Source organism: Synchiropus splendidus, chromosome 19, assembly GCF_027744825.2.
Source record: "Synchiropus splendidus isolate RoL2022-P1 chromosome 19, RoL_Sspl_1.0, whole genome shotgun sequence".
NCBI lineage: Eukaryota > Metazoa > Chordata > Actinopteri > Syngnathiformes > Callionymidae > Synchiropus > Synchiropus splendidus.
In genome coordinates, this window is record NC_071352.1 from 15732400 (window position 1) to 15758164 (window position 25765).

The 25765-nt window shown below is 45.1% G+C and overlaps 1 protein-coding gene and 1 long non-coding RNA gene across 4 annotated transcripts; both read left to right on the forward strand.

The window, feature by feature from the left end:
* The first annotated feature begins 2443 nt into the window (after positions 1-2443).
* Positions 2444-8003, forward strand: LOC128751196 (uncharacterized). The gene is made up of 3 exons (XR_008413230.1): positions 2444-2654; positions 7525-7636; positions 7706-8003. It is a non-coding gene; the product is annotated as an uncharacterized LOC128751196 (long non-coding RNA).
* A 2321-nt stretch (positions 8004-10324) lies between these two features.
* On the forward strand, positions 10325-25419 carry brsk1b (BR serine/threonine kinase 1b). Of its 3 annotated transcripts, none has more exons than XM_053852140.1 (20): positions 10325-11235; positions 12719-12813; positions 14649-14734; positions 14804-14944; positions 15704-15820; positions 16042-16075; positions 16149-16217; positions 16360-16506; positions 17650-17681; positions 17759-17923; positions 18636-18733; positions 18795-18945; positions 19024-19084; positions 19829-20408; positions 20475-20523; positions 20663-20786; positions 20859-20960; positions 21033-21141; positions 21266-21355; positions 21414-25419. In XM_053852140.1, the coding sequence occupies exons 1-20, from the start codon at positions 11148-11150 to the stop codon at positions 21626-21628; spliced, it is 2553 nt and encodes an 850-aa protein (XP_053708115.1). In that variant the 5' UTR covers positions 10325-11147; the 3' UTR covers positions 21629-25419. The 3 variants fall into 3 exon arrangements, with proteins under 3 accessions (XP_053708115.1, XP_053708116.1, XP_053708114.1); XM_053852141.1 differs by having other exon boundaries at positions 20138-20408; XM_053852139.1 differs by having other exon boundaries at positions 19829-20523.
* The last annotated feature ends 346 nt before the right edge of the window (positions 25420-25765 follow it).

Sequence of the window (25765 nt, forward strand, 5' to 3'; positions counted from 1 at the left end):
GCTGTTGACATCCAGTTACAGTATTGGGTTATAGCTATTATATTGTATTTTATATTTTAAGGCTCTATACCATGTTCTGCAGACAGAATACCTTTAGTACGGTTTTATTTTTACGATTTTCATCTATTTGAGTGAATCAGTAGATGCTAGCGCGAGCACAGCATGAGCATCATTGTGGACATGAATTTCTGGCGAGGAACATTGCAGACCTGTCAAATTAACAGTCAAATTAAATTTGCCGCTGTTGCGTTCAGGGACGTTGGAAATTCCTAGCGCTGAAATATGTTTTGTGAAAACCAGCACAGTCTCGTCCAAATCTTGGAGACAAAGGTTTTGTATTTGGGAAGCTGCATCTGCAGGTTTGACGGTTGGTCCTGCCAAGTTGTCTCCACGCCCTTGTTTCCCAGAAAGACGACACTGGCGACTGTTTTTATGACATCAAGTAAAAACCCTTCGGCGGCAGCTGAGAATCCGAGGGAACGTTGTGATGTTGGTGAAGCTCGTAAAGTCCGTCACGTGGAGAGGGCGCGTGGGAGGACGTGGTTCGTCGATATGCCACCGTTACTCTTTCACTTTAAATATCAACGTTCCTGCAGAAGAGCTGGCAGGAGAAGTCCATGTACATCAATGTTCAGACCGTGGTCTGAAGCCGGCGCTGGTCTGTGGCGTCCAAAACAGTTTCCCAGGGAGTCTTTGCTTTAACTGCTGCCCCCTGCAGTTTAACCTCGGAAATTTTATGGCAAACAAATCTAAAATAAACAGGGTCATGCTCCGATCTAATATTTCATTTTTTCAATGACTAAGGTTTGCTTGTGTGACATCAACAGCCAAGACCCGAGACACTTTCCTCACAAATTGTACGCTCCCTTTCTGCTCAGAACCAGAGTTTAGAACCGAGGCAGCACAAGTGTTTTCCTCTCCTCTCAAATGGTGTCAGCAGTGGGATGGTTGCCGTGACTCACTGGATCCATAGAAGGGGCCAACCCCTGGAATGACCGACCTATTGAGGACCATCTATTTTCAGCTTCTAGTGGAGTTTAGGCCAATAGTGCGGACCCATTTTTCGTTTCACGTTTTAACACTTGTAAAACATGTAAAAGCAGAATGCAGAGTTGAAGAATGCTGGGCTGAACTTTACAGCTCTTCCATCCCGCAGCCCGGAGGCCTGCAGCTTTCACCTCTATGACGGGTGCATACATGTACCCTCGTAAAGCCGCGCAGGAACCCGCCCTCCACAAAAAAGAGTCTCCTTCCTTGTGCAGCAGAGCTGCTCACACGTGCTGGTCACACACAAGCCCTTCAACTTCTCCTCTGCACAGCGGTAGGATTCATTATTCATTCACAAATGTTGCTTGCCATTTTTCCTCTTTGTGCTTTTAACTCATGAAAAAAAACCCTAAAGGATGCGGCGTTCTAAGGTGGTGGACTCAGAGGAGGGTCGAGTTTTAGCTGGTTTCTTCTAGATGTTTGAGTGAATGGAGAGTTTTCCGCTCTGAGATCAAATGCAAATGTAATTTAGACTCCGCTCTGACTTTAGCACCCTTGTTGTGTATGAATGAGCTGAGAGCTAATTTGGGAGACAGCAGGATGTGTTGAGTTCCAGTCCCAGGGAGAAGTCTGGATGCTTCAAGGTCCCCTGTAGAGGAGCTCCAACTTCGTCTGCCTTCCACTTGACCGAGTCATGGGCACGGCTGCCAAAGTAGAGAGGTCCAGACTTTCCTCTCCCCGGAGACTCCCTCATCTTCTGCATTGACTCATCAATCTGCTGGACTCTGCAGGACAAATCCAACATGTGTGTCTGCGTCCAACAGGGGGCGCCCTAGATGTCCAAGCTGATTGAAATATTCAAGTGAATCATCGATTCACGATCCACAAACTTCAAAAGTCTGAGTCACACACATCTGGGTGATTCTCTGTAAGAAGGTGTTAGAAGGTGTAAGACACACAGATTTCCTCAATAGTATTTTATTTATTTGATTTTATTTTTAGAAACGAGCCGACATTGTTTTATTGCCTCAGTGGGAATGAAACCCCAGAGCTGCTTCTTCTTTTTGGCTGTTGAGTCATTTTGACCTTGAGATGCTTCGGTTGACCTCATGTTTGCTGCTGCCATCTTTGAGGTGTAACCGAAGCTGCCAGCAGGGGACGCTAACAGCCTTATCATAGATCCGCATTCAGGCTGTGCATCACACACACACACACACATACACTGACACGAGCGCTCTCCTGTGCTGCCACCTGTTGGTGAATCACTCATATGATTAATTTGACATGAATAAGTTTGACCCGCCATCTCAGTTGCCCTTTGACCTCTCCCCTCTGGAGGTCTCCCTCGTCCCCGCCCCGCCCTCCCTCCTCCTCACCTCAAACGTGCACACATGTGCTGCCCACTCACATGTCCCAATCTCCTCCCACCCTCTCCTCCCCCTTGTCCCCTCCCACTTTCACCCACTCACCCTTGCTGCCTGTGTGTGTCTCTGCCTCTGTTGGTGGTGCTGGGATCCAAAGGACCAGGACAGGACCAGGACAGGACCAGGACGCACATCCTCTGACAGCACAGACATGTCGGACTCAGAGACCGCTGCCGCCCCCGCCGCCGCCGAGACCCCCGTCCCTGCCGCGTGTGCAGACATCAAGGCTGCACTGGACAAATGGTAGGTGATGCGTTCAAGTCCCGAAGCTAGGACCGAATATTTGGGTGGGATGGCAGTGGGGTCGCAGCCCCTGCCTCATACGGGCCAGAAGTCGCTGAAGTTGAGATGTTTTTCTATGATTTGGAGAGCGCGGCTAAGATGGAGTCTGATGGGATTGAACACCACCAACAGAGACGACCTCAATCCCAAAACGGGTTTAACCACTACGGACACGTCGCGGCTAATCAGGGTCACAGGTTAGCAAAACAAGGCATTCCTGCGCCGGGCGAGGGAATTTCGGGGGTTAATCGTTTGTGGCAGGCTGGTGATGTCTGATGCTCGTCCTCTCGCTCGGATGAAAGCGGGGAATCTGCTTACGTCACCGCTCGCTCGCCGCTCCCACAATGCTTTGCAGCCGCTGCTCATTACAGAGATGGGAATTCACTTTTTCGCCCCGGGTCTCTGCCTCAACCTGTTTGCAGATGACTCCTTGGTGTTGGATGAATCTCTCACCCCCTGGTGGAGAGTTGAATAGATGCTATTTAGAAAACTGTAAAGTTGTAACTTCAGTTCCCAGTTGAAGTTTCTCTCTGCAGTTTTAAAACAGCAATGCAACAAGCCTCGATCCCTCAAGGTCAATGACCTCTGAGTCAGGCCTCAGGGAGTCCCACAGGTCCACAGGATCCCTCTGACCAAGATGTCTTCCACAGTCTTCCCCAGAGAAGATCCTGAGAGAGCAGAGTGATGGAGTCCCAGGCAGTTTCTACCTGTCTGCCCTCGGCCTCATGCGATGTAGATAATATGGAGATGGGAAAACATTCTTCACAATTTAAAGTTAAAATGCCTCCAGAGTCATTAATATGGCAGCATTGGCATTGATGAGTAAAATCAATAACCAAATAATGAAAAACTATATATATATATTAAACTTTCAAATTGCATCTCTTCGGAAGAACCAAGGAGAGAAAACTAAGGAAGACAGAAAAGTGTCTACAAACGTTGGTTCATCCACTCATTGAATGTTTGTCGAGCTCAGGTTTGGTCCCGCCCATCTGTGGTGGTCTGATAAGAGAGTCGCAGTGAGATAAGACGAAAGGGGGCTCGACATTTATCTTCAGATGTGACAGGAAAGTGTTTGAGTTCCAAAGTCCCCCGTGACACTGCAGCCTTGGGGGTCTGCCTGAGTGGGGTCGGTCGCTCTGGACTTTCATGCCGAAGTTTGCAGATTCAACTTCGTCACAGAGGCAGGTGAAACTGCCTCGGCATGATGGGCCACACGGGGCCCTCAGACGGCCTGTCTCCGGACCTGTTGGCCCCCGACCCCGAGTCTGAACATATTAGGACTTTGAGTCTTATTTTGAATTTGTTTAAAATAGTTCATAAATCTATATTTCATACATTTTGAATCAATGCTCATTTGCATATGAACTAGCACTAAACACTGTAAGAAGTTTTCGTTTGATGACTCGACTCCAAGTTTCCCTGACAGAAGCTCAGATTTTGTCGACTCAGCACTTGTGGACTCGACGCTGCAACTGTACATTTTCTCTTTTCTGACGCTGAAACCAAAAACCAAAGAGTATTTTTAGTTTGGAGATGATCCAGTTGCCGCTCCACCTGCTGCACAGAGACGCGGGAGTCCTGGTCCTGACCAGCTCACCAGCGCCACCTCTCAGTCGATCTGAATAATTCTGCTAGCAACCCCTTTAGGGTGTTGGTTGGTGAAAAAAAAATAATTCAAATGATGTATGTATGTCTAAATCATAATTATCTGATACCACACTCAGTCATGACAGAGTAATAACCAATAACTTTTAATGCACTCAAACACCAAATTCAATTTTCTTTCTTGACCATAAATATGTTTTGAAATCATTGAAAAAACACATTAAAAATAAAATAAACAGCCTACAAACAACTGCATTGAAGATATTCAGTCTCATATTCAGAACAAACTGACTCAAGGGGAAAAGCAGCGCGTGTTGCTACTGCTAACTTGCTGAGTCATCACGCAGGTTGTTGTATTTTTGGTCTGGTGAATGAAGTTGTTCTCTGCCTTCCTCCATGAGAGTCACTTATTAACTTCCGCCGCTCGCACCATGTGACCGTGAGGCGGCGGGGACTTTCCCCTCAACACGTTTAGTGATGTGACGCAATCACGCTCTCAAAATATACTGCATATACTGTGTTAAATATTTGGAAGGAAAACTGCATGGTATTAGCGCAGTACGGTATAATATAGTTCATATAACTAGCATGAATGACTGAGCTGACCATATCACTGTTTTGGGTGATGGGTGATGCCAGCGCAGTATTGTATTGCAGATGGTACGCTCTTGATGCAGTACACTTTGGTGTGTACTATAGTTGAACTACAGCTGGCCACTGTGGTCCGGGGTCTTTGTGAAACCATTGGTGACTCTGCAGTTCCAAGTTAGTTACACAACGTCACTTGACAAGTCTGCACAGGTCACCTTCTTGTTGACACGTCTGTCGGCATGTTGAGCTGGTCGTCATGACGACGGGCTGCCCTCTGACCCAGGACGTGACCTCCGGAGGGGTCGTGCTTCTCCTTGCGTGTGGCTTTCAGAGCTCTTCTCACTGGAGCACGCGATCACGTCCTCACTCAGGCTCCAGGATTAAAAATAAAACTCATTTTGCTGAAAGCTGATTTGTATCTACTGACTCACGTCAGTGTGAAAAAAGAGGTAGGAAGTGTTGATCCTTTGAGTCAAAGTAGAAAAATATATTTGAGATTTATTCTGCTGGAATCAAGTCTGTCTTATGACTGATGTTTATTTTTTAAATGTTTGCACTTGCTTGTGAACAGTGTATTGAGATAGAGGCATTTTAAGTCATGAAACAACCTGCACCATCATCATCATCATCATCATCATCTCAGAGCGCTAATCTGTTTCCAGCAGCTGCCTGTTACGTCAGCGCTCGGCACGAGCCGCGCGGTCAGAACCGCAGAGGTTCGGACGCTAAGCTGGGTTTGACACAGAGACGCGGTGAGGAGGATGAATGCATGATGAGGCATGACAGCTCAGAGGAAGCGGAGACTTGAGTGGAACCAGGTGAAGCTGGAGGGAGGAGATGAAAATATGTTAGACCTTCAGGAAATGAAGAAGTCTGACTGGGGAGAAGCAGGAAGTGCTGCGGCTTTATGTTCAAAGAGACAGCCGCTTCCTGGACAGTTAGCATCATGATTATTATGATTTTTATTACTATCATTTTTGTTCTTTTTGGACTCTTTTTTTCTTTACCTTTATTATTATTAATACTTTTTTATTTTACTAATTTCAATATGTTTTCATAAGTCTACTGACAATGTTTAAACATTACTTATTATTTATTTTTATTTATGACAGTGTTTATTTTATTAAATTATTAGATTTATGAAAACTGTTTATCTGTTCTTTTTTTGTTAGAACACTCCATTTTTCTTGAAATATATTTCATTTTCATCAACTGTGGCAACAGTTTCCATTCAAGTCTGATAAAAAGCAATACATTTTCAAGAACTCTTGCGAGTGAATATCGTGTTAAACAAAGAAAGTTAATCAAAATAGTTGACAGAACAGTGTCTCGAGGAAAGCAGTTTTCCTCGAGACGCTGCGGCGGTGAAGGGTGTGGGGGGGTGCTGAGATGTTGCAACAGAAGTAAATGTGAGAGGAGATGCAGCTTAACTTGGTGGACTGGGTGTGCTGCCGTCAACACGACCCTCCCTCTCTGTGAAGTTCCGCCACACATGCTCCACTGTATCCCGGCTCCTCCCTCCTCCTCTTCCGCTCCATCGCTCTGATTCTCTGTGGCAGCCTCGGCTGCTGCGTTCACCAGAAATAATCACTGGGCTTCAGCGATTTTATTGTCTCCTTCTTCCTGTTGAACTTGCCACTCCTATCCAACACGCTTTCTCTCCCGGTGGAAGATTTACGATCACAGAAATGGGCCGCCCTTGTTGAGATCCAAAGGGACAGAAAGTGGTCAGGCAGAGTCAGAATGCAGGTTTGACACCACTGCGGCTTGGTCAGTCGGCATGTCGGCCGCCAGGAAGTCAGGGGTCTGTTGTCGGTGGACGGGTCAGTCACTGCCGGAAGGATGTCTTGAATCAACGTATGGAACAGTGGGTCGGTGAAACATGACCAACCAGATATATTTGTGGTAGAAGCCGGTCGGTTAGTGGCCAAGTTGGTCAGCGCAAGGTTCTCCCCAAGGTTTAGGAATTTAAGGGGTGGACCCCTTATGCTGCGTTTTTTTTCTTTTTTAGTTGGTATGTACTCAAGTTTAACTTGCTACGTTAGAAGTCCGTCGCCGTCCGTTAAGGAAGACCCCTCCTTTTAAGGAAGACTGTTAAGGACGCATGAGGTGCACCAGTGTACCTGGAATCAAAGGCCAAACCCCTTTACCCCGATGACTTTGTTGAGAAAACAACCCAGGGGGAACCTGGAGGTGGAAAGGGCGGTAGGGAGGGTGGGAATGACAGACGGACGGACGGACAGGCGGACAGATGGAGGGAGGAAGACAAGATTGGTCATTTCTCAGTGGTTTTGGTTTGGAAGGTGTTGTCCGACGGGCTAGTTCATTAGTGGAGGCATGGGTTGGAAGATAAATGGGTTGGCCGAACATTGATCTGAATATTGTTTGGAGTTTCGTTGGTGATTTTGTAGGATGACTGTAGGAATCCAGGGAGGTGAAGTCGGCAGCGCTGGATTGAAGAAGTCTTACCCGGCTGGGTTGGGGGAGAGGTCAGGTGACTCCGGGCCGTAGGCTACTGTTCTGACAAGGATAGCGATGTTAGCATTTGAACCTCGGTGTTGTTTTGACAACAAGGTGCTGGGAGCTAATCCAGAAACCGGCCTGTAATCCTGGCATCTTGTCTTCTGTCCAGTGTTGCAGAGAAGGGGGCGGAGGCCTGCCAAGACCTGATGAAGGAGTTTGCCGCTTGCGTGAAGAACGCCACAGAGGGGACGTCCTGAGGCGGAGACTCTTCTCTCCCCCATGTAAGTCTTGGTGCGTCGCTCAACCTTCCGTGGAAAGTTCTGGATGCTGAGTCCCACGTGTCGGTCCAGGTCCACTGCACTGAGACCTCCAAGTTTCCCAGCATTCTCCTCTGCACAGCAGCGTGGACTGAACAACAACAACAACGATGACGACGATGGTGTGATTCAGCTCATGCTGAGTCGGGGTCTGCTGGCAGTTTCCTGTTCCTGTTTTAGAGCCTCGGTCTTCCCGCCATTCCCCTTCTCCTCCGTGTGGTCAACAGCTCGTCGACTTGTAGACAATTCCAGAGAGCCGGCGGGCCGAGACGTACAGCTGTCAACTTGAAAACTTACATGGAAATAAAGTTTAAATGAATTCATGTGGAAATGCTGTGTGTTTATTTCACAGAGAAAGTCAGGCCAAGTCAGTCAAGCCGAGTCCAGAGTCTGGAGTGGGTCGACCCACATGTGCAAATGATACGATTGACCTTCACTGAACGCTGCCAAGAATGTTGCAACTCTCGAAACATCAATCCTACGTGGACGGGTGGAGACTTGGGGGCTCCTCTTTGACTCGGTGGAGAAATGAAATAGTTCAATTTTCAAACCTTTAAAATACATGTGTGTCAAGCTATCATGACTCAGCAAATTACAACTTCAGCTGGGATGTTTTTTCTATCCCCTGGAGATAACGTGAGACCACGAGTCTAGACTTGTGCATCACAACTGACCTTCTGCAAACACACCCACAAATCATGTAACCAAGAGTCACTCTGTCATAATCCTCGTCCTGTCCCTGAATCGGGGGCCAGGTAGGGTTGTAACTCAAGACCGGTCTCAGTCGCGAGACCACATTTTCAAGGTCACTGTGTTTTCTTGGACTCGATCTCGGCCAGTCAAGACCCGAGCTTCTGTGGTCTGTGAAAATCTCCTTCTCGAATCTGAAACAATACAAGTCCCTTTGAATCCCGCCTCTAACCCCTTGACCCACCCATCAGATTCAAGTGGGCCTTTTTTCGTGGTCTGGCAAAAACCAAGTCCAGAAGTAGTTGCTGCCACTTCTGCCTCCTGCTGGTCATCTTCAAAGTTGTACTGAGTCTCATAAACATAAGTGAGTTCTCTGTGGTCATTCAGTGCACACACCACCCGCCGGGACACACGTGATGACGTCACACAGTAAAGTCACACCCACGCAGGTGTGGTGCCGTCATACAAACCGTCGTCTCGAGAATCCTGATATCTGAGAACTTCACAGGCGCCGTCAACACAGCTCCACCCACTGAAGACATTTGGGAGTAGAGTGATAGGTCAGAGTTTATTTATGTGCTAGTGAACTCTCAAATAAGCCGCTGAGACACTCGTTAAAACTGTTTTGTTAGTCGCATTGGATAAACTGCAGAGATGACGTCACAGCGGACGCACATCAGCGCAGCAGCGCCACCGTGTGAGCATAAACGAAACCTACAACTCAGATGGCTTCATTTTTTTTTATTTATGAATGTGTTAGACCCCGGGCTTATATTTAAAACTATATTCTTGTCATTGAAAAGTAATGTTTGTAGGCAGCTCCTCTGCTTCTCCTGAATCAATCCCAGATGATCGGTGAAGTCTCCAGGGTTCAGATTAACCTCCGGATCTGAGAGTTTAATTCAAATATAATCCAGTCTAGTGACTGTTTTTATGACTGTCTGTGTTTCATATATGACGTGTAGAATCCACACACGTCACCACCGGATCATCTGCATCATGACAAAGCTTCAACAGATTAAGATCAGTAGGGATTATGAAGTCAGGTTTCACAATGAGAGTTTTAATCACTACAGCAACAAAGTGAACAGTGTGTCTCCTTCTGTGTTTCAGTTTGTATATTGTCCAGTTTCATACATTTCTTTGGCTTTTTTTTAATTGAATGTTCAGTCTTCAGTGTCTGTCAAAACAGATATATTTCATAATTAAGAGAATTTAAGAATATATAATAAATAATTATTAATAATTTAAGAGAATAAGAAATTTTCAGGACATTATGATCTATAATTCTTTTTTATTGATGTGAAAATCAAAACTCTGGATTCTTAACTTTTGAAACATGAATATATTTCTTTTTGTTGTGTGTTTTTATAACACAATTAGACTTCACAACACATTTATTCTGCAGCTTTCAACAAGAGATCTTTTTTTCACGTTGATTTTTATTATTTATTTCCAAATTACTGTAAAGATAGCAATTTATGAAGATAAAATGTTATTTTGTTTTGAAAGAAATAACAATCAAATAAAAAAAAAAAAAAAAATTTCCTCCTTCCTTACTGAATTTCATAAACTCGATAAACCACCTCTGTTCTTTCTTTATTAATTTAATGTTTAACCTAAACCATTTCTGGCTTTTCTCGTGGGAAAATTTATATCACATTTTTAAATGAAATATGAATAAGACTTTAAACCAAAAGTTTATAAGTTTATTCATTATTGTAGTTTTCTTCTTTAATTTTGAAACAAAAGACAAAAGTGGATTCATGTTTCGTGTTCTGGCTCTAAAATGAAGTTTAATATGATTCATTGCTGAGGGCTTCAGTGCCATCGGCTCAGACGCTGATGGCGAGGAGTTTGGGCAGATAATGATATTTGGTGACATAATAACCCGGTGTTGAATAAATAAATAAAGGGTGGGGCAAGAAAGGAGGGGAGGGGGAGGGAGAGGCGGAACCCGGATGTTGACCGTATCGGATGGAGAGGAAGCAGGAGGGAGGAGAGCAGCCAAAAGGAGAGAGAAAGGGGAGACTGCAGGCGGATGAGAGGACCTTTCCCCTCCCTGGATGATGGAGAACTTCTAGAAGCTTCCCATTTCACCTCGGTTCTGGCCGTTTCCGAGGCTGCAGGCGGCACCACGAGGGAGCTGCGGTGAGGTGATGACCATCCCTGGGAGGAAGGACGACTGAAGAGAGGGGGGGGGCGGCTTGTTGTTTCTGGAACCTGGAGCGGGACTCCAGAACCGCATTCCCCGCACCACTCCTGGTCCAAGTTCTCCTCCTGATGCTGAGCCGAGTGGGGGGCGACTCGACACCGGATATTGGAAAAACCCACCGTCGCCGTGTGATCGAAGCCGGCACCTGCATGCGGATCCGAACCAGAGCCGGCTCATGAAGAAGCGATGTACGGGCTTGTTTGTGCACATTACCAGGAAGAGGAAGAGAAGGGGGGGACCCGAGCATCGATCCGAGCATGGACTCGCTCTGATATCTGACACTCTGGCAGGAATCCATTTGTGGCAAAGTGTGGCGCTGCACTCCACCAGCCGGAACTTCTTTCCCTAATTTCTCCTCTTCGATCCAAAAATCCTGCTCCAGCTTCCATCACTTTAGGCCTGACGTGGTGCCGGTTCTCACACCCAGCGCATGGGAGTCGCCTGCAGGCTTCAGCATCACGACCGGAACCCCCTCCTCCTCCTCCTGCTCCAGTGATGCGTGTGTCGGCTTTACGCAGGACACTTTCTTGAATTTTGGATCTTGGATCACGTCTGACGGAGCGACAAAGGATGAGCAGCAAGGACCACTCGGCGGGACAGTCCACCCAGTATGTGGGGCCTTACCGTCTGGAGAAGACCCTCGGAAAGGGCCAGACAGGTAGGACCACCAAGACCCCCGTCCGGTCCTCAGACCTGGACCCAGTCCATTGTCAAGCACTTAGAAAGCGCCATCTCTTTCTCGCATCACTTTTATTTTGCATTTCTTTGCTGGTTGTTGCTCAGACAATTACTCAGCAGAAACAATCCTAAATACCAAATTATATTTTAACACAGATTTATTTACAATAATGTAATAATTAATGCTACTAGAATATAAACATTATTAAAGTCTAAACACATTTTTAAAAAAAAGAACATAAATTAAAGTCAACGCTAGCTCGTCGACACAGCTAAATTGTGACTCACGGTTTCAACAGTGTGAAATTATGGAGCAATTTGTTCACTGTATTTATCTTGATGGATTTGTTTGAGGTACCACAGGACAAATTATCAAACTCCAAAGTGAAAAAAAGTTTTTTACTGAATCGTGTTTAGTTTTCATTGCTTGCTCTCTAACCATTTGTTAACAGATGCCAGTGAAATAAAAACACAATGATCCCCAAAGTATCATTGAACGACTCAAGAAAGATTGGATGCTAACATGCTAACCCTTAGCCAAACATTGAGCCTAAGCCCCGGCACATTTGTCTCAATTTTACTGTTAAATTAGCTTCGAGTTTATAAAACTGCAAAGTCAGTTTCTTTCACACTTCATGTATTGTGCTTTAACTAGCATTTCCCACCCCCACAAATCTTGGCAAAACTGCACGGTTAAAAACTAGCTCCGTCATTATATGTTAAACTAGCTAGCTATAAGTCAGGTTAGTCATTGCACTTAGGATTCAACTGCTAACCTGCTAACTTGCTTCATAACAATCCTGGATAATGTTTCTATTGCGGTATGTATGTTAGCATATGGTGAAATCTAGTTATCATGAGGGTAACATTCCAGAACCTGCTGAGAAACTGGAAAAATATGACTTGAGGGACTTAAATTATTTTGAAGCCCACACCATTGAAACATTTTCTCACTCTTACGCGTAAGATGGTACTCACAGTGCTACTGTCTCACTGGCTCTTCTTCAGGTGCTGAAGTGAGGGCATGTTCTTCCCCCTTGGTGGCTTCTATGTCGACTTCTTCTGCGGGATTTTATCTCATGTCAATGAAATTTCTTTAGTGCAAAAAGGCAAAGATGATTCATATCTTTGATAAAATATCATTTGTCTCTTCCAAATAATGTTTTAAACTCAACCAGTATTTCAGCTGCTCATGTATTAAATGTAAAGCGTAGCAACAGAATTATAGAATACGACCTCATAGGCTGAACAGTTTGGGGCAGCAGGTTCAGATGTCTCCTTTGTGAACGAAGAATGACAATATTTCGGACTCATATCCTCCCCCAACTCTGCATCACTGTCATTATTTAAAAAGCCCTGTGTGACTGTGCTGAGATTGGTGACACTGCCAGTAAAAGTTGGTGAATAATTGATGCCACGTCCCCCCCCCCGCGTCTCCCCCTCTGTCTCCGTCTGTCTCTCAGGACTGGTGAAACTGGGTGTCCACTGCATCACCGGCCAAAAAGTGGCCATTAAGATCGTAAACCGGGAGAAACTGTCCCAGTCGGTCCTGATGAAGGTGAGCGTGTCTGATCTGGTGCAAATGTGGTGAATCTTCCGGGATATTGTTGGAAAGTGGCGGGTGTGTGGGCAGCGGCGCTCTTTGTGTGCTGAACAAGAGATTTTCATTCTGATTGCTAGTATCTTGAAATGAAGTGTTTTTTTTCCAGGCAAGATGATGTAGCTTGCTCAGAGTGTTAGCCAGGGTTGCGAAGAGCCGAGCACAGGGAGCCGGTCTTTCCCTTCACTGTCAACTGTGAGGTCATGTATTGATCATAATCCCATGTTGTGTTGCTGCCGTCTGACCACCTTCTGAACTTGAGGGTCCGCTCATTTGACCGTCTTCAACATTGTAGTTTGAGTCGTTAACTCTTGTGTGAATCTCTAAATCCTAGTCCCCATTCTAGTCTCTAACCCTTGGTTTAGCATCTAACCCTTCTTTTAGGTGCTAACCCCAAGCCCGGACCAAAGGTGAATGAGAGGAGGGCCTGGACAAGAACTTTAGGGCTCAAACTAAAATATATCCCACGTGAGAGAGAAGACCAAGACAACAAGAAATGAAGACCGGGTCAGGGCCATGATCTAGTCCAAGTCTAGTCTATGGGTTAATGATCCAAACTGGAGTCAAGAGGAGCTGGTAACTAAAACAACAGTTTGTGACTCAAACTAGGGCAAGAGACTAAAGTTAGGGTGGGAGACTTGAACTGGGCTTAGTGACTAAAGGAAGGGGTTCGTGACAAAAACAGGAGTTAATAAGTAAAGCAGGGAGTTGTGACTAAAACAAGGGCTGGATACTAAAACAAGAGTCAGGGGCTCAAACTGGGGTAATTGACTAAAACAAGAGTTGAAAAGTAAAGCAGGGGTTCGTGACTAAAACTCGGTTTAGTGACTTAAGCAAGAGTTAAATGTGAATTAAAAATGAAGACCACATCGGGGCCAGGATCTAGTCCATGTGTTAATGATCTAAACTCGAGTTAACAGGAGTCAGTAACGAAAACATGAGTTAGTGACGAAAACAAGGGTTTGATACTTAACCAAGGGTTAATGACTAGAATGGGATTTATGGACGAGAATTAGGGCCAGTGACTAAAAGAAGGGATAGTGACCAAAGCAGGAATTAATAAGTAAGCAAGGGTTTGTGAGTGAAACTCGGGTTTGAGACTAAACCAAGGGTTTGAGAGTAAAATGGGGATTAGGGGCTCGTGTTAGGGCCGGTGACGAAAAGAAGGGCCGGTGACTAGAACAGGAGTTAGTGACCTGAACTGTGGTGAGTGTCTTCACCTGAGACCTGCTGATGTGGTCTCAGGTGCCCCGGACCCGGCTCCCCTCACGCTGCCTGGCCTCCCTGTAATGGGGGTTTTTACTACTTTGGATCCCTGCCCAGTCTTCACTCCGTTCACTGACCAGCGGTTGGCACAAAGACGAGCCGTGTCAGTCCGGAACAAGAGGAGCAGCACTTGCATGAGAGAAAAGAGGCTTCCCAGTATCGACATCACTTGCTGCCATGGCGGATATTAAACCGCCCAGCCGTCAGCGCTGGAGTCTGTTTGACTGTTCATCCAGCGACTCTTATGTTCAGGGTATTGTTTGTTGTGAATGAAAATCAAACCCTGTGGGATTGGTCCTCCAAACATCTTCTGCAAACGACTTCACAGCCATGTTGGTCCAGTCCTCCTGTGTTGCTGAAAGTACCCAGACATTTTCTCTCCATCGTCTGCTGCTCTTTATAGTTATCTCCAACTTCTCTGACATTTCATTCTCTAATATTCTGACCTCCTCCTCCTCCACGTTTCTTTCTCTACCTCCCTCTTTCTCCGACCTTTTGTCTCTCCATCACTGCCTCCGTCTGTCCAGGTGGAGAGAGAAATCGCTATTCTTAAACTCATCGAGCATCCCCATGTTCTCAAGCTGCATGACGTCTACGAGAACAACAAATACCTGTGAGTAGCTGCGTCTTTGCGCTCTGGCCACTGGAGAGACGGAGCTTTCCTCTTCCTGTCCATGGTCAGGTACCTGGTGCTAGAGCACGTGTCCGGGGGAGAGCTGTTTGACTACCTGGTGAAGAAAGGCCGGCTGACCCCGAAAGAGGCCCGGAAGTTTTTTAGGCAAATCATCTCGGCGCTGGACTTCTGCCACAGTCATTCCATATGGTCAGTGTTTCCTGTAGATGCTTCATCCGCGCTCATCCGAGTTCAGAAAATGGTGTTTTACGGTTATTGCTGCTCTATTATGTATTTCAGCGAAAACTGGTGTGACTGGAACTTATGATGTTATAAATCAATCCATTCAATTATGTATATATTTTAAAATAACTGTTCTGTTGAGGACAGCTACTTTTATTCACAAAACATCACGTTTTTTAAAATAATCTTTGAAAAATATTTTTTTCAGTGTTTTCTATAGACGCTTGTCTGTGCTTTAAAAAAAAAGCATTTAATTAAGAAATAAATATTTTGCATGTATAAATACATTTTAAGAACAATAAAATGCATGTGATATGTGTTAATATGCAAAAATGAATTTTGAATGAATTTTTTTATTAAAAAAAACCGTAGGGCATATATATATATATATATATATATATATATATATATATATATATATATATATATATATATATATATATATATATATATATGAAATTGATTTTTAATCACACTTTGTTTTATTTATTTGTATTTAATGAGAAAAGTCTATCATAGTGTGGTTTAATCTGAAAAAAAAAATTTTGAAAAAAAAAAAAAAAAAAAAAAAAGGCAACCGCCATCTTCCTCAGCACACTCTGGTTTCCTCCCTCTGAATTGCTCTTAATTCTTGGCTGGTGTTTTCAAGTGTCCTTGCTCTGTGCGTGGCCTTCAAGTCAAAGTTTCAGTGTTGCCAGCAAAATCTGATCGACGGTGTGTCTGCAGTCACAGAGACCTGAAACCTGAGAACCTCCTCCTGGATGAGAAGAACAACATCCGGGTGGCAGACTTTGGGATGGCCTCGCTGCAGGTCGGAGACAGTCTGCTAGAAACCAGCTGCGGGTGCGTCTCTGTCCTGCTGAGTTTCTTGTCACTCCATGGTTCAGATCCAGGAGATCAATCGTGCTACACATATACCAGTGAATTGGATTAACTTGGAGTGTGATCGTAGGTGCCCAGAGTAATGGTGCTGGCTCAGCATGTGTGGCAGTCATGACTCAGCACAAACCCGAGATTGCCTCTTGTTGAATCATTTAATAGAAGCTTCCTTTTGTTCCTCCCAGATCTCCACATTACGCCTGTCCGGAGGTCATCAGGGTGAGCGCCTCACCGTCTCTGCCGCGCTGATGCGTGCACGCCGCTAACACTTCCTGTCTCCGTTACATTACAGGGGGAGAAGTACGACGGTCGGCGGGCGGATGTCTGGAGCTGCGGTGTCATCCTCTTTGCTCTTCTTGTGGTGAGTACATCCTGTCTGAGGCTCCCTCCTTCATCTGCTTCCTCTCTCTGCTCCGATTTTTCATCAGGATTTTGACGGACCACTTGCTAACCATGACTCAGCAGCATGGAACAAACTGGTCTGACTAAGTCTGTTCTCCCAGGGTGCCTTGCCTTTCGACCACGACAACCTGCGGCAGCTCCTGGAGAAGGTCAAGAGTGGCGTCTTCCACATGCCTCACTTCATCCCACCGGAATGCCAGGCGCTGCTGAAGGGAATGATCGAAGTCAACGCCGACAAGAGGCTGACGGTAGGGAGCCAGTCTGCAGAGACGCTATCGCCCACCATGTATTTTTAGCTGCAGAGACGCAGGAAATTAAAAAGGTTACTCAGGAGGAACCTAATTTTGGAATCAAAGCGCAGATCTTTGTGGACACTGAATAATAATAGAAGAAGACGCAGCTGAATTCTGTGCATGACAAGGTAGTTGTCTTGTAGCGGATATATCTGAAATATCGACATGTAATTCACCATTATTACAACCTCAGAATGGTTGAGGAGAATAGGGCTGCGGGTGGATCCCTGAGGAATGCCGCGTGACAGCTTGGCTCAACAGAGTCTGCGTGAATTATTTAGCCTGGTACAAAAGGGACTGGAGCTGGGTCCAGGGGGTCCCCAGCTTCTCACTCCATGTGGCTGGGCTGCACCCCGATCAAAGCAGCTCCTTCAGGACTGACAGTGCAATAGCAGAGAGCGTGTGTGTTTGAAGTGCGTTAGCGTGTGTCAGAGGGGGCGCGGCAGGATGACTGATGTGGGGAGAGACGAGGCCATGGTGATGTTAAATACAGAGGGAGATTGAATGTGGAGCCTGATGAGGTGTTGATGAATGGAGACTGAAACCAGGTCAGACTGTCTGACTGACACCACACAGTCTCAGAACACAACGTCCGCTGTGTCTCAGTGAAGTGCATGTTCTGATCAAACCGTTGTCTGCGGGTGTAGTTTATCGATAAAGGCCTGTTGGGATTTATTGTTATTGATTCCTGTTTTTTTTTAATGAAGACTCTATTTATCAGGAATCTTTCAGTTATCTATGATTATGATTATTAGTTCTTTCATGGACTTTATTATTTTCTTTATTTATTTGCTTTGTTTTCAAAAATACGTTTTTTTTTTTATAGTTCTGTTTGTAAATTTTTGGGAGTGAAATATTTCACTTTTAAATAATTTCTCGTCTTTTTATATTTATTATTATTAACTTAACTTTATATATTATTAAGCATGGTATATTTGGATTAATTATTTAAAATGGGAAAAGAAAAAAATAAAATCAACTAAAACTATTATAATTATTATTATTATTTGTTTTATTATATTTTAATGTCAGGCGTTAGACGTGTCAGTGTTTCGTTGCTGCTGGGTTGCTCTGTTAATAAATGTCTGTTGTTCTCAGCTTGAAGCAATACAGAAGCACTCCTGGTACCAGTGAGTAAAGTTTTTTCTCGCATTACTCGTCGTGAAATTTCACCGATGTCCAGCTGACAGGGTTTTTCCCTCGGCAGGGGCGGTCGGAACGAGCCGTGTCCGGAGCAGCCGCCGCCACGCCGCGTATGCCTGCAGAGGATCCTATCGATATCCGAGCTGGACCCGGACGTCCTGGAGAGCATGCACTCGCTGGGCTGCTTCAGGGACCGAGCCAAACTCACCAAGGACCTTACAAGTGAGGAGTGAGTAAAGACACACTCCGTTCACACGGTCGCCCACGAGACACGCACATCACACGTTATTTCCCGATCTTTTTTGTAAATCTATTGTTGGAGTTGGGTTTTTGTCACATCATTGTTTATTGCATCCAAATTTTATTTCTGAATTTTGAGATTTTTTAGTTTTCTGTTGGGCTTTAAATAATCTTTTTCATTCTTTAATTTGAGTTTGTTTACGCTTAAATTTTTCTGTATTTCTATGTTAGACTTTTTCTGTTCATTAAAAAAATATTTATTTAATTTATCTTTGTATTTTTATTATTTAGTTATTATTTATTTTTGATGTCACTTTTTGCATCTGTCATTATCATCAAGTGATTCTCTAAATTGTGTATTTTAAATGTATTTCTTTCATTGTGTATTTTCTTTTAAACAAAAATATTTTTCATAGTTGTTTGACTCTTCAATTTGTTTCATGAGTTTGTCTTGTTCAATTGAATTTTTATTTACAGCAGATTTTCACTTTTTAAAATTGTATTTATTAGCCTTTATTCACTGTGTTCGTATATATATGATGAATTCAGTTTTCAAATCATATAGGTGATGTATATTTTTTGGCATCAGCACATCAAATCAATCCATTCTGTGGTGAAAGAGGAATGTAAATGTAGGGACAATGTAAATATTGAAAAGACTTCTGCTGATTCATCCATCATTGATCTGCGTCTCCTCACAGGGAGAACCAGGAGAAGATGATCTACTACCTCCTGCTGGACAGAAAAGAGCGCTACCCGAGCTGCGAGGACGAAGACCTGCCGCAGCGGAATGATGCAGGTGACGACCTCTGACCCCCCGTCATTAGAAGCAAAAGCACTTCTGACTCTTTTCAACACAGATCCGCCGAGGAAGCGCCTGGACTCCCCTATGCTCACCCGTCATGGCCGTTGTCGTCCAGAGAGGAAGAGCCTGGAGGTCCTCAGCGTGACGGACCAGGGCTCTCCCACACCCCCGCGCCGCAACCTGGACACCAGCGCACACAGCCAGCGGTCAGGATCAGAGCTCTGCTCAGATTCCACTGATGAAATTCTGTCGCTAATTTTCTCTTGTGTGTGCTGCTGGTGAAGGTCTCGGTCGGTGAGCGGAGCCTCCACGGGTCTGTCCTGCAGCCCACTCAGCAGTCCCAGGGTACGAGATTTACCTTCTTCCATACAGATAGATACATGGTTGTCATTAATGAGTCGCCCCCTGGTGGTCTACTGTTGAGAATGTCGGAACAATTAACACAGTTAAATATGTATTTATCCCTAAACGGAGTATGGAATTTCTCAGAAGGCCTCATGTGGCCCCTGAACCTCAGTGTGACCACCTCTGAATGTAAATTCACACTTTTGAATTGAAAGTGGACGTAGATATTGTGCTTATTCTCGACAGTTATCACATTGCTGGGATCATTTGTGGTCACAAAATATGTTTGTTACTTCTCTGTTTTTATAAATAGACGAAGCAGAGAAGTCTGAGTGTTCCATTGTTGTCGCGCTCTCTCTCTGACATCTACATCTCATTGTCATCAAGTCAAGATTTCTGAGGGTTTTGTGTTTGTTTTTTCCCAAAGTGGGAAATCTGCTCTCACAGTTTTCATTGCATTATTTTATTATTTATTCAGTTCATTTGAAGAACTTGCAGCAGTTCGTGACTGAGCCGACGTTTCCAGCAGGTTTTCAGTCATGTTAGTGCTAATAAATGTGATGGACAGTCAGTGCTACGAGCTTCACGACAAGCTTCAAGTCAGGACTCAAACAGCTGAGAAGGTGGCAGCTGTGTGGTGAAACAGGCAGATTTCCTGCTTTCTTCATCACCTTCATGGTTCATCCTCCTGATCATCTCTCTCTCTCTTTCTCATCCCTCCATCTCGCTCCATCCATCCATCAGAGTCCAGTCTTCACTTTCAGCCCCTCAGAGGTTTCCTCCTCTAAAGACCCCAAAACGTTGAGCAACACGACCCCCCGGCCGACACGCCCACCGCCCGATCCAAAAACCCAGACCCTTCCCTCCAAGGGTCCCACTGAGCGGCCGCACCTCCACTCCATGAAGTCCCTCCCTCTCCAGACGCCTCGTTCTCCGTCGCCGTCCCCCTCCCCCATCCTCTCCCCCACTCCGCGTTTCTTCAACTTTCCGTCGCCCTCCATGTTCAAGTCCAAGAACACTAACGCCTCTGCCCCCCTCCCTGCTGTGTCGCAGGTCACGCCGCAGGGCTCGCCTCTGCCCACCCCCCTGGGTACCCCCGTGCACCAGCTCCACCACCCTTCCTCTACCACCCCTCCCTCCTCCTCCTCCTCATCTTCCTCTTCTAGAGCTGATGGAGGGGCGTCCATGTCACTGACCCCTCCCTCTAGTCCGGGAGGCAGCGGCGGCATGGCAGCTTCAAGCTCTGCCCACTGGAGGACGAGGCTCAACTCCTTCAAGAACAACCTGTTGGGCTCACCACGCTTCCACCGTCGCAAACTACAGGGTGAGTCAGTCACAAATCGACATTTATCTCGTCAACAACAACCTCATGTGCCGTCATTTATTTCAGTCCCGACATCGGAGGACATGTCCAGTTTGACTCCCGAGTCCAGCCCAGAGTGAGTCCACTTTCTTCTCTCACGTTAGAGAAGAACCAAATCTGTTGTGTGTCAAATTCAGAAGCGCTATAAATAGAGTTGACAATGACTTCAGCTGTTAAAAATAACTCCTCTGTTGTTCCTGGTTCTGCGTCTTCAGACTAGCCAAGAGATCCTGGTTCGGGAACTTCATCAGTCTGGAGAAGGAGGAGCAGATCTTTGTTCTGATCCGGGACAAGCCGCTCAGTTCCATCAAAGCCGACATCGTCCACGCCTTCTTGTCCGTGAGTGTCCGACTCTCGTGTCCGGTGGCATGCTGAAAGTTTGAGAAAGTCTCAACACTCTTTCTGTCCCAGATCCCGTCGCTCAGCCACAGTGTTGTGTCCCAGAACAGTTTTCGAGCCGAGTACAAGTCGTCAGGTGGGCCCTCGGTTTTCCAGAAGCCAGTCAAGTTCCAAGTAAGGTTGAGTTTCTTCGATCTAAGGTTGGAGGACTGTGGGAGTCTGAGAAGCTCCTCTTGTGTCCCGCAGGTCGACATCGGGTACTCTGAAGGAGAGAGAGAGCGTGAAAGAGAGCGGGCTGAGCGAGAGGGAAGGAGAGAGATGGGGATCTACAGCGTCACCTTCTCGCTGATTACAGGTGACACCTTGGTTCTTTTAGCTCACACGGACCCTGAACCCTTCCCCCATACACTCCCTCGCCCCATTTGACTGAACACCCACACGATGCTTTAGGGCTCTGAAACGAAACCATGTCCTCTCAGGTCCCAGTCGGAGGTTCAAGCGTGTGGTGGAAACCATTCAGGCTCAGCTGCTCAGCACTCACGACCAGCCCTCCGTCCAGGCCCTGGCTGGTGAGTTCCCGTCTTTAGGTGACTAAACCTTCACTTCCCCGTTGTCCTTACCCCTCAGACGAGAAGAACGGCCAAGTGTCCCGCCAGCCTAGCGCCCCCTCGCAGCAGCAGAACTCCCCTCATCCCGACACTGCGAACGATCGGGATAGGGCAGAGAAGGACCACGTGGCTGATATCGGAAGCAGCACTGGCTCTGTATCACAAACGAAAGGAACGGGAAAAGATAAAACCAGACTTCTATCGTCGCCCAACGGAACACAGTCTCACCCCTGAAGAGGAGCATTGTAGAAGGTCAACTCTCGCATCCCACCATCCTCCACAAGCTCTTGGACATTTTCTTCTGTCCAGCCTCACGTATGACTTTGCCCCCCTGCAATGGAATGGAACGTTTGGGAACGTGTAGACGGTAGTGGGGTTAGCATCGTGCTAACCAAGGAAGTCCACCTTAGACCAGAAGCACATGACTTTCAAAGCGACCAATTAGATTATTCATGTTAACTCCAATGGACCTCCAAGGGTAAGCGTGAGTGTTGACTCCACCGAATGGCTACCCATGTTTACGTGTGTCACATGACTGAATCTCATCATTGACTTCATTTTTTTTTCTCATCGTTCAAGTCATCCAACTGTTCATCTGAAGTCTTGCTTCGTAGCACAGGGTTGTTGTCACTTCTTGTCAGTGCAAGTCCACAGGAAATAAGCAAGGCTTTTATTGTGAAGCCATTCTGCATTTATTTTGTAAGCCACCGACCTGGACGGAAGAGTGGCGTTTCACATGCTTGAGCCAGTCCAGGTCCATCCAGTTGTGATGAGATCAAGTGGGCTATCGATGGGTTCCCCAAGATGATACTGTGACATCAAACATGTCCGTAAAATGTCATGACACCTTTTACTGCTCCATAGTGCTCCCAAGTCGTGGATCTTTCTGTTGTTCTAGACTCTCAGTCTCACACTGGGTTTGGACCTTTTCAGTCAGCTGTTCTTGCCAACCCACCAGACTTTCATCCGCCAGCTTTCCAGGTTCCCCTACTTATCCTTCTGCAGTATTTCCAGCACATTTAGGGGCAATTTTTCAGTCAGTGACAAGTCGGCTTCGCACCGCCTCTGTTTGCCTGAACGTCCATTGCACATCACCTTAAGGAACCGTCCTCCTTTTGCCTTGCTTGGTCCCTCTTCTCGTACGGGACTTCTAGTGGAGCGCAGTCTCATCCCTAAATGAGGAGCGTTGCAGAACGTTTACTCTGGCATCCCAACATCCTCCGGTTGATCACGTATGGCTTTCCCCCCTGTAATGCTGGGGAACAGGGTAACTACCTGTTTTCCTTCATCACCAAATATTGAAATAGGTGACAAATTGAAAATGTACCGACAAGTCTATGCGAACAAGTTCTATGTTATGGCTACAATACCACACTGCCTTCCACGGAAAAGAAGAGAGGCTGTTGGCTCGTGGGATTTCACCGCCTCATGAGGTTCGCTTCGAGCATTGGCAATGGCGTCTCATGTTGGGTGCAAGCTGGAAAAATGCTGATCTATTTTCGTCAAAATATGCTAGACTTACCTCAGCCTCACTTAGCTGTCCATCCGACCACGTCACACTTGCGTGGAATGTCAATAATTCTTTACATTTTCGCCTGCTCGGCTTCGCTGCGTTCTTCAACTGGACCTAGATTTGGATCAGCACCGTCAGGTCAGCATCCGTTGTTCTCAACACCAAACCAAAATGAAAGGAAAGGAGACAGAAGTTTGTCTGACCTCTGTGGCGTATTCATTTTCACCGTTAGCATATTAGCATTTTTAACTTGCTGAAGCTGATCACTCACTCATTTCATGTTTTCATTTGTTTCCTGGCACTTTTGAGGAATGTTGTCTTGATCCTGAATGTTCTGATTGATGGTTGAATGCCCTTCAAGCTGCTCGATGTCAATTCCAGTTTTCATGTTTGCCGCCAGAAGAACAACAAGCTACAGGATTTAGCACTTGCTAGCTGACCATTGGTGTGTTCCAGTTGTGCTCAGAACTGGGAAATGCCCAATTACGCCCCTTGTTCACTCAGAAAGTGGTAGATTCCTCATCATCCCGAGAACTCAATTCAAGATGGCTTCCCTGATCAGAAACAGGTACTAGTTTTGAACGAAATGTACACATTCCGCATCATTTCCTCATCATCCTGCGGGTTTTCCAGTTGCAAATGCAGCGCATAGTTGTCAAGAAGTTGCAATTGTTCAAGGCACTTGTAGCGTTCATGGGCATCACGAGCTTGTTTTCCGACTTCTATAGCTGCAACACCCCGATATCGGCTGTGATGTCATTCCCTACCGTGACTTCCCACTTCTGAGGTGACTGGAACGCAGCACATGATCTCCAGTTATTCTGAGATGACACAAGCTTTCACGATTACAAGCACTTTTTAGTTTGTGTTTTCGAAAAGGTGGGAATAACATGCTAACATGAAGCTAACGGCTAACTTCATGACCTGTTGAATATGCTGTCGCGGATCTGACCAAGCTTTTTGACTCCATCAAATCATGTACGAGTCATGATAGCGTTAGCAACCAAGCATTAGCACGACACTGCATCACTTCCCACTGACATGAATGATTTTTTACACTTTCTGTGTGTTTCTGTGATACTTTGCCGCATTTGAATGATTTTTATATGCTTTTGATTTCAATGAAAGGGCTCACTGCTCTGCTCGCTGCTCTTTATTTGTTATTTTCTTTGAACTGTTTGATGCTAGGGAAGGTTGGACTCGCACGAATGTCTACAATGATGTTGCAGATATTTATTCAACTTATTTATTTGAAAATTTTGTCCTGAATTTGTCAGCCACATGGTGAGCGTTCAATTACTTCTACATTTCTGTTTTAAAAACATTTCATTGTTTTATTTGATGTTAATAGCTGTTAATCACCACATACTGATGATCCTTGAAATCATTTTTGGCCAGAAATATTTCTGCTAAAATTTGCTGATATTTATTTACACTGGACTGTTGGGTCATGTGATGAATTGGTGACAATAGAGGTCGTATTTTTATATCATTTTGATATGCAAATTTAGTGTGAATTTTATTTACTCTTCTTCTGACTTTTTTTTGTCTTGAAATTTTTTCCTGTGGGCTGTGTTTGTTTTCAGTAATTTTTGTGTGTTGTGAGTACATTTTAATTCAGTCACTTTGTGTGTTGACATTGTTTTTAAAGCACATTTGTTTTTTCTTTTTAAGTTTTGATGTTGTGCATTCGTCTATTTCTTTTTGTTCACATTATTTATTAACTTATTTTTTATTGAAAGGTTACTTTCATTTCTTTTAAACATTGCGTTTTAATTTGGTTTAAATGTGTTTTTCAGTGTCATCTTTCGCTCTGTATTTTTTTATCTGACTTGTTTCTTTCAGTTGACCTCATTTCTTCGCTCTATATTTCAGTGTAGGTGCTAAGTTTCTGGCGATGCTGATGTTGATATTTTGCACATCATTTCCGACTGAAAATTTGTGACAAACAGGAAGTGATTTGTAATTGTCATCACATGACCTCGGTACAAGTCCACCGACAAGAAAACTTTGACATTTCCCAAGTCAAAAATGAAAGTAAGGGCACCTTTGACCTACTTCTTCTTTGAGCCTATTCCAGAAAGTCGGGTCACGATGCCTCGCCCACTCACGACCACACCCCGATTCATTTACATGTTCCCTTGTGTGTCACTGCCCCTCATATAGACCCACCCTAGACATTTTCTACCTTTATTATCGACGCCGTGTACATTTATATGCTTGTCTCTGTTGTATTCGTCATATCTACATCACGTTCCTTTATCGACCGTCGTCATCTTGTCTCCTTCGTCTTCCGCCCTTCACCTTGTCATCTACACGCAACGAATGTTTCGTAAATGTAGGAAAACAGTGGAATTAGTGCGGGGGCCAAGCATAAAAAAAACAAAAAAACTTCATGATGGTGACGGTGAGGAAGAGAAACGTCTGTAGTATAATAAGAAATACGAAAAAGTGCACTATTATGACAATGATTATTACTATTGCCTGTGAGAAATACTGACCAATAAAGCAGTGGAAACAGAACTGAGGCTCCTGACTTATTATTGTCCTGAATTATCGAAAAATATTTTTTGTTGTTGTGTTTTGTTGTTTTTTTTCCACCAAAACTATTATGTCATAGTTTTCAGGTTCAAGTCCGTGAACGTCTCATCTGGGGAGCGCAGGCCTCTTCTCTCTTCCCTGCACGTGCCTCCACCCAGGTTGGGCGGATCCCATTGGGTTACGTCATTGCAAAAAGCTGGAGGTCTCACTCTGAGTAGTTTCAATTTTTAGCTAAACCACAAGAAGAGGCAACTCATGTTTTTTTAATACGTGTGAACCGAAGAGAAATCTGATGAGAAATACTCCATAAAAAAATA